Consider the following 8,964-nt stretch of genomic DNA (forward strand, 5'->3'; position numbering starts at 1 on the left):
TGATGGGTTTATAGAACACGCTGCTACAACACAGGAGAGTTAGCTAACACTGGAGTGTTTTACATCGCAGCAAAGCGCCAGAGATGACCAGCGATTTGGAAGATCAGGGTAAAAATCGCGGCTTGATACATTTGAGAAATTGTGGAATTTTAACATGCTGAAAAACATCGGACCTCCTTGATACATTTACCCCTAGGTCTGAGCTGCTATCCAAAAAAGGCTGAACCTTTATCTTACCTTGGTTGTCTCCAAGTGTCTTATAAATGTCCCTCAATATCTGGCCTTATAGACTTCACATCCTTAAGGTATGTATTACTAATTTTAAAACGACAGTTCTTGAGATCTATCTTTGTCATCCTTATCAAAGTAAACCTTCATATCTATCAGTATTTACTGCAATCCATGCATGTTTGAGAAACGTAGGACAAAGAATAATGCTATTAACACTATGCTAATATAGGTGAAATCTCAATAAATTAACTATTTTCTGTTCAGTTCTATTCCTCAGTTACAACTACGTGGGTAGTATTTATAACATTTAAAGCAGGATACTGCCCACACTGTGGGAATGGGTCACTTTGGTCAGCCTGTACTCATGTATAAAGGTATGGCTACATAACAACTAGGACACGTGATTACTGCATTATTAATAGTTTCTAGGTATCAGTGGCCATATATGACTTTTTGTGACATTTAGCTTGTGTGGGAAAACTGCATGATTTCTTTTTTTTCATAAACGCATCTTAGTGAGATATAGAAAAATGTATTACACTCACAAGCTTTATGAAATAACCTGCCATTATATTCACTATTTAAAACTATAACTTTAAGAGAAGATTTGCAGCCCATTTTGGCCCTCCCCCGCAGTAAAAAGACGCATCATTGTGTCGCAGGAGTAGGGCCAAATATTATGCGATTCCCTGAGCCCCGTCCCCACTTTCTCCTGGGAACTCCCGGAGACCAACATTGAAAAGTTGGCAAGTATATGTTCTGGCCAGTCATACCATTTAACTGGATTAAGTCTTACCTACACACAACTTTTACAGACAGGCACTGCCCTATAAACAGCAGCTATTACACACTTAGGAAATCACCTAACACATGGATAGGGAAGAACCTACAATAAGGGTTTGGTCACAAAACTCATTTCTGTACAAAGAAAAAAGGAATATAATGTATTGTGCTCTGCCCCAAGTATTTAATAAATGTAAAGACATAACATGAAAACTGGGATGCAAAGGGTGTGGCCACATTGTTTAAACAAAAAGTCATTGAACCTCTGCACTCACCAAAGACATTAATTGTTGCTATATTAGCTACTTCAAGCTGTACTCTGTATTAAAAACAGAGAATGTTAGGTCCACATATTGCAAAACTTGTATCTGTATGTCAGCAGTCTTATTAGATCAGTAAAAATGGTGCTGGTCTTTTAGCAGAGATACTCTTATGTGGTTTGTAAAATCAGCTTATTTTAGTAGTGTTCTAACTTCTCACTGCCGTTAGCCTGTGGTACTGCTCTGATGTGACAGACAATTGCTCTTTTCTTTAAATGTCATTTTGCGGAGGAGGGGGTGATAACTGCAAAGGAAAAAAAATCTCTCATGCGCATTCATCCTTTAGGCTTCAGGAATGTAGTGGTCAGGTTTCTAAAACATGCTTGTTTTGACCCTTGGTAGAACCTTGTGGTCACAAGGCAATCAGCACGAAAATGGTCATGTGTTGGTTAAACTACACTGATATAAAAGGATTAAAGTGGGCAGGGAAACTTTCCTGACTGGATCAAAGGGATTAGCAAGTAATGGACCATAACACAAACTGAAGACCGTATTGTCTAACACATCTGACTTTAAAACTACATTTTGTTGCTGAAACAATCTGATTGAAAAGGACATTGCAGGTACTGTCTTTATAGGTAAACTGAAAAGGTTAATGATGGGAATTTAGCAGAACTTTCTCTTAACGTTTTTTAAGCTGTTTACTGACTTTTAAAAAAAATGCATAATTGGTACCAAACATTTTGTTAGATAAATATAGGTACATGATGATTGTTTCCCTTTTTTGTAATGTAGGGTAATTTATTATTATTTTGTGTAATGTTTAAAAATGTAGGGGTGATTCTTAAAAGCTGTGTTAGAAAACCTCTAAATAAGTGTAATGTGTTTCTGTTGCTACTCCTGTAAAATGAGAACTAAATGCTATGCTAAGCAACAATGATAAAGTTAAACATTGTGCCACACCCACCTAGCTTGTCACTGGTAGGAATAGTAAGTGCATATATTTTAATAGCTTCTGAGACTGAACTGAGTTGTGGGGCACTACTGTGGTGTTTAATAGGTTTAATCCAGAAAACGTTACTTTGTTTAAAAGTGCAAAATTAAGTGAAAACATAGTTTACTCGTTAGCCTGTTCTTTCCTTTTGTGAAGGTTAATGAAGAAACTTTTAAATAGAACACTTGTCTTGTAAGTTGATGATGGATAAGTTAAAGCCCTTACTTTTAGCATTGGTAAATAAAGATTTTCATATACCATGAGCTGTTCCATCATATGTGAGGACTTGACATCTAATTAACTTGACCTACGTCTGAGCAGGTTACTGGTTACACCCATCATGTTCATGATTAATTAATCTGTCTATTATGTGCTATAGTCAAAAGGTGGGGACTTACATCAAAGCAGGGAGGGTTTGTTTCTGTGCATTGAAGTTGCATTTAAAAGAGTTTTTATTACAGTTTTATATGCTATGACACTGACCACACATTTTCTGATCTGTGTGTCTGCTCTTTTACAGCTGTCAGACTGTCTAGAACACAATTATGTTGTGGTATAGACCTGGCCATATCTATGCAGTGGTATTGGGGTTTACCCTTATTTATGACCTGACTTTTGCACAGTTTCCTCGTCAATGTGTCACTCCAGAGGCATTAATCAGTGGAGAGTGTTGCCCAGGACTCTTCCCTCGGGTAACTCCAGATCCAAGTGACCAGTGTGGCTTTACTATAGGCCGTGGTATATGTGTGCCTGTTGCTTTTGACACCAGACCTCATGGACCCCAGTATCAGCTTGATGGGTTGGATGACCGGGAACAGTGGCCCATAAAGTTCTTTAACAGGACCTGTTTGTGTAATGGCCGATTTTATGGTTACAATTGTGGCAGCTGCAGACCTGGATGGACGGGGGACAACTGTGATCAGCCTCTTGTGGTCGGTAAGTAGTAAGAACCAACTTGAATTACACTGAAATAGAGGTGTGAGAAGATCACATGTATCTTAGCTTTATTGTTCTTTTTAATTTCCATCTTTTTAGAAGGTGTTATTTATTTTCCATATTTAGTAGAGTAACTGGTTCATGGAATCATGATTTGTTAAGTCTTCAGTGCAATTTTCATTTTAAACTATTAATTACACCACCAGCTTTTCATATGAAACCTGTGAATAAGGCTGTCCACGCAAACGGTCCCATTACCAGTGTGTATAAAATATTCATGCATATAAAATAAGCTATTGTAGAAAAGTACTGTTTGGACAACATTAGATTTGCTCACAGCATAACCCCCACTGTCATTGATGGTCCTTTCAAATCAATGATATAACTGATGTGTAGGAGTATACAATTACCAGATTTATTTCTTTAATGTGTCTTGCTGTGTCCATATATGCAGCTATACAGTTTGGAATTGACATTTTTTTAAGATTACTTTATGCAATATCTAATTCTGGCCTGGCCAACCTGTGGCTCTCATGATGTTGTGAAACTACAAGCCCCTGCATGCTTTTTCAGTAGATAGCCACCTGAAACCTGGCAGGGCATGCTGGAACTTGTAGTTTCACAGCCCCACAGGTTGGCCAGGCCTGACCTAATTACCCACCTCTCTGGATTATTCTTAAAGGGGTAGCGGCAGACAATCTCTAATAAAAATGTACTGTCTTCTTTCAGTAAGAAGAAATATCTTGGACTTGCGTGCTGAAGAGAAGCAGCGCTTCATTAATGCACTTGATCGTGCAAAAAAGACCATTCATCCAGACTATGTCATTGCTACACAACACTACAACGCACTTATAGACCAAGAAACGAACACCACAAACTTTGAAAATATCTCAATTTATGACTTTTTTGTATGGACCCACTTCTACAGCGTTAGCGAAACGTTTCTCGGCCCAGGTCAAGGAAGTGCTGGTGGCATAGACTTCTCTCATGAGGGTCCGGCTTTTCTTACATGGCACAGATACCACTTGATGCAGCTTGAAAGGGACATACAGGTAGGACTTAAAATAGCTGTGCTTTATGAATTTGCTTAAACCATAGAAAACAAATTGGCATTTTTTTGTGTGTGTAGTTTGAAAATTAAAGTAAATGGTGCATAGTATCTGGTGTTTGAACAGTTAATGTAAAGAGCATATTGGGTAAAATCTGTCTCTCATTAGTATAGTAGTTCAGACATTTCTATTGTTACTTTAACATGACTTGTATTAAAACAGCTTATATTACTTGTAACTTGTTATACGTAGACGTTTCTATGGAGTTTTGACCAGCAAATTATAAAGGGAATTGTAACTTTTATGTGTTGACATATAGCAAAACTTTCTTTTACATTTGAGCAAGGGAATTTGCCCTTATAAACAAGGATTGATCATGCTATTGGTGTAAGCTCCAAGATAACTTTCCATTTATTTATATTTTTATTCGCTGATGCCTGCTAGTAATGTTTGGAGACACAATCTCTGAGTTGATTAATCCATTAGGCAACCTAGGCACCTTTCTGGGAACTGAGGGGCCTAGATTCCACTAACCTGTACTTGTGGGATGAAGGGGGGTGACAAAAGGCGGGTGGGGGAGGGACCTTAAATCTGTATCTTGCCATGGAGTCTTTGTGCAGAGCATGATTATATTGCCAAGCACCATGTCGGCATATATTTGACCAATCAGTAAATGTCTTTGTCTACTGGGAAATGAAGAGACTATGCATTTGTAACATTTCTTATTACTTTAACTCTTTATTAGGCTGCATCTCTAACAAACTGTATATTTCTTCAGGACCTTTTGCAGGACCCATCTTTTGCACTTCCCTATTGGAATTTTGCTATTGGTGGAAATGAGTGTGACATCTGCACTGATAACCTGGTTGGTGCAAGAAGCAACTTTGATCAAAATCTGATAAGTCCGAACTCTCTATTTTCTAGTTGGCAAGTTGTCTGTGAATATGTAGAAGACTATGAAAGCCTAGGAACTATATGCAACAGTAAGTTGACCGTTAATCTAATAACTTTGCATGTTATGATTTACATTGTTTGGCCTCCGCTGCCGCGTTCTCTTTCATTTAAAAAAGTAGGCTCTAGGTTAACATGAGGCAACATCTTATGGAGATCATTTGTCTAACATGTTGTGCCCTGATCTCTTGTATTTGTCTGCAATAATATCCTTTGGTTGAGTCTCTACTATAATATGGTTTTGATTACCATCTGCAGGTACAGCTGGTGGGCCAATAAGGAGAAATCCTGCTGGAAACACTGCACGTCCAATGGTGCAGAGACTTCCAGAACCAGAAGATGTATTGGCCTGCTTGGAGGTCAATTTGTTTGATACCCCTCCATTCTTTTCAAACTCTACAGAAAGCTTTCGTAATACCATTGAAGGTAATGATGATTTCCTAGTAAATATCTTGGTGGGTGGGGGGGGGGGGGGGTTGTTAACGACTAGAAGACTACTTATCAGTCATATAGTGTCCATGACAGACATTATTTGGTTTTCATCTATCTTTCTCATCTTAATATACTTTTTTTTTTTTTTTTTTTTTAACAGGGTACAGTGAACCTTCTGGGCAGTATAATCCTACTGTCAGAAGTCTTCATAACTTAGCTCACCTGTTTCTAAATGGAACAGGGGGACAGACTCATCTGTCGCCCAATGATCCAATCTTTGTACTACTTCATACATACACTGATGCAGTGTTTGATGAATGGCTGAGAAGACACAATTCAGGTAAGGGTTACACTTGAAGAATGAATTGCAACAAAAGTGCCCAAATACTATTACATTCTGTCAGATTTCTAGAACAATTAGCCAAAATTCAGCTGAATAAACTATTTAACTTTAAAATAACTGAAAATATGCAATGGCTTAGCATAGAACAATGGAACTATGAACAGACCAGAGTTTCCTCATACAAGGACAATAACTATTCCAGTGTCTGAGTAGAACACAGAGGCAAGATATACATTTTGTGCATGCAACAAAACATAGACTATAGATCACTGTCTGACTCTAAATTGTATTTGGTTGAAGTAGGGAACTGAATTATCATATTACTGCTGTAAACGAATACCAGGCTGTAACCGAGTTCAAAGCATGATTACAAACAGACTTAACTAACTTAACTTTATTTACTTTTATTCCTCCCATTTCTATTTTCTAAAGGCAAAGCTTTATAGAACTTTTTTCAAATATTAATTTGTTTAATACAAATGTAACAACTGTCCTGTCTTTTCTGCTTTGTAGAATTCAATGAATATCCACTGGAGAATACGCCTATTGGCCACAACAGACAATATAATATGGTTCCCTTTTGGCCACCAGTGACCAATAATGCAATGTTTGTATTGGCGCCAGCGAACCTGGGTTATTCTTATGATGTCCAATGGCCTAGTAAGTAATGTAGCTATGAAACTGTAAACATGGCTAAGCTTTAATAGTTTTTGAATATTTTACTGCTTAGACTACAAATAAGTAGTAATATGAAAAGTCTTAATTTTTAAATCCTAAAAACAAACAGCATACATGAGTGTGTATAGCACTACTGTGCAAATGGATTTGTGAAATTTCTCTTCAAATTGGCTTTTATGTAGATGTATGCAAATATCCATATCTTGTAAGCACCTAGCTCAAATACCAATTGACCTTAAAAAGGTAACTCTGATTTTGCTCAGGTAGAACAATGGAAAATGTTTGTAACAAAGGCTTAACTTGCAAAGTGTTACATGTGATCTACTGATGAAATCAATGCTGATCTGACATCTATGGCCAAATGTATAAATATGTGAGTTTAAGGCTAGAACATAGCTTTTTCTTGGATTTTCATGTAAACACCCAGACATCTTAAATGCACACATGGCTTGCTCTATAGAAAAAAAACAGACCTGTCTACAGCACCCATGGTCAGAGCATAGCACAACTGATGTTAATGGCAGTTCTAGACTACAGAGAAATGTCTAAACAAATTACCCAATACTGAAACAGACTATGTACCCTGCAGTATACACCACTTATTAACTGAGACATAATTCCATATGTCTGTTTATGTGCAAGGACTCAAATAGCGACCTTACCTCTAGGCTAAACAAAGTGGTGAATAGAGTGGTCGAATTGGAAATTTAGAAGTGGCAGTATGGAAACTGGAAATTAATTTATTTGATGGTCTTACAATCATAGCAGTAAGAGGTGGTGGTATGGCATACCAGCCCACTGGGTGTAAAGATACATTCTTGAAATCCTTGTTAATTTCACCAATCAGTGAGCTTCTATAATTGACAAAAATACAATTCAGTCGTGCTAAAGAGTAGTTATTTAATGTAGTAGGGAACAGTGGACAGCATGAATTTTCAGTATTACTATCTTAAATGAATAGCTCTGTAAATTGACTTGGTAACTTAGCAGGCTACCTTGAGTAACTATCTTTTTATTTATTGCCTCTTTAGGTCGTGCGTTGAACAACACAGAGATCATAACCATAGCGGTAATTGCCGCTTTAGGCCTTGTGGCTATAATTTTTGCTGGTGCCACATGTGCTGTGCGACGCAGAAGCAAGAAGAATGAGGTACTCCAGCCACTCCTTGGTGAAAGATACCCATGTTATGCTGAAGACAAAGAGGCTACACAATCAGTGTGAAATCTAAAATGCCACCTTTACAGACTTGCCTAGCAATCTTTCATCAGCTTTCAAGTGCTTAGAAATACTACCTGGCTTTAGAGCCATGCAGTAATGTAGATGTCCTTTTAGGTTACCTGCAATGTCTGTACAGATGTACAACTAGATGCTGAGCATATCGTAACTTCAAAATCGCTCTGACTTGAGCTATTCAGTAATTGCAGTTGTAAGATGGTCCTCTTCATATGGTGTGCTGCTAATAAGCACTAACAATACATTACATCTTGAAATAGGTGTGTATTGTAGAATATAAAACTTATGGCCAATTGCTCAATTATGGCAACTGTACAACCCTATATGGTAAAATGTAACTTTAAATGCCAAATGCAATCTGACCATGAATAAAGACTTTATTTGCAATGTAGTGTGAAGTTTTATTTTACTTCAAATAGTGTAACCTCCATTGTATATAATGGTTATGGTGTTTGAATTTTAGAATAAATCTTGCAGTAAGCAATTTTAGTTATACTATTGTCATTACTTCAAACTCCCCATATCTGGAATCTGATGTAAAGTCAAATGCAAGTTTCAACCTTGTAGAGGTTTTTTGATTGGGTAATTTTGAGTTCTATCAACCCAACTGTTTCAACTGCACTGAATGGGTTAGGCTTCACATAGTTCTCAAGCTGTCTGGTATGTAGTCTCCTCAATGGCTTGATATGTTGTACACTGATATGAAACCCGTTTGATATCCCCTTAACCAGTCTGTCCCTCGTTTCTCACAAAATGTGAAGTATAACATGTACTTTTTATAGCCCTGTTAATGTTCCCCAGCTCGCCAGAGTGAAAGTGCAGTGTCTAATTGCATGTGGTTAATGGGACACTGTAGCCATGTCTAGATAGAGAACTCTTTTTACTTTTACCCATTGTAAAAATTTATATTTTTGATATTGCAATGACACTGTTATACATTGCTCTTAAATTGAAGCCATGTGAGTTATGGGTATAGGTCAGGTGGGATCCAGTTCCAGGATACAGGTGAGGGGGCTGTAGCTGCTTTTCCCCCCTCCATTATCTACAGCAAGTCCTGATCAGTTAAGAGTCAT

The 8,964-nt window shown here is 37.5% G+C and overlaps 1 protein-coding gene across 1 annotated transcript; it reads left to right on the top strand.

Annotated features, from left to right (window-relative positions):
- Positions 1–1,750: 1,750 nt before the first annotated feature.
- On the top strand, positions 1,751–8,278 carry TYRP1 (tyrosinase related protein 1). Its single transcript, XM_075209656.1, has 8 exons — positions 1,751–1,897; positions 2,789–3,204; positions 3,934–4,256; positions 5,032–5,236; positions 5,463–5,630; positions 5,797–5,976; positions 6,493–6,639; positions 7,689–8,278. The coding sequence occupies exons 2-8, from the start codon at positions 2,814–2,816 to the stop codon at positions 7,877–7,879; spliced, it is 1,605 nt and encodes a 534-aa protein (XP_075065757.1). The 5' UTR covers positions 1,751–1,897; positions 2,789–2,813; the 3' UTR covers positions 7,880–8,278.
- Positions 8,279–8,964: the final 686 nt, after the last annotated feature.

Source organism: Mixophyes fleayi, chromosome 1 (assembly GCF_038048845.1).
Source record: "Mixophyes fleayi isolate aMixFle1 chromosome 1, aMixFle1.hap1, whole genome shotgun sequence".
Taxonomy (NCBI): Eukaryota; Metazoa; Chordata; class Amphibia; order Anura; family Limnodynastidae; genus Mixophyes; species Mixophyes fleayi.

Bases quoted from the DNA above. Each gene is read 5' to 3' on its own strand.
- TYRP1 (XM_075209656.1), top strand. From the start codon at position 2,814: ATGTTGTGGTATAGACCTGGCCATATCTATGCAGTGGTATTGGGGTTT. The intron at 3,205-3,933 runs GTAAGTAGTAAG...GTCTTCTTTCAG, and splicing joins TGATCAGCCTCTTGTGGTCG to TAAGAAGAAATATCTTGGAC. The intron at 5,631-5,796 runs GTAATGATGATT...TTTTTTTAACAG, and splicing joins CTTTCGTAATACCATTGAAG to GGTACAGTGAACCTTCTGGG.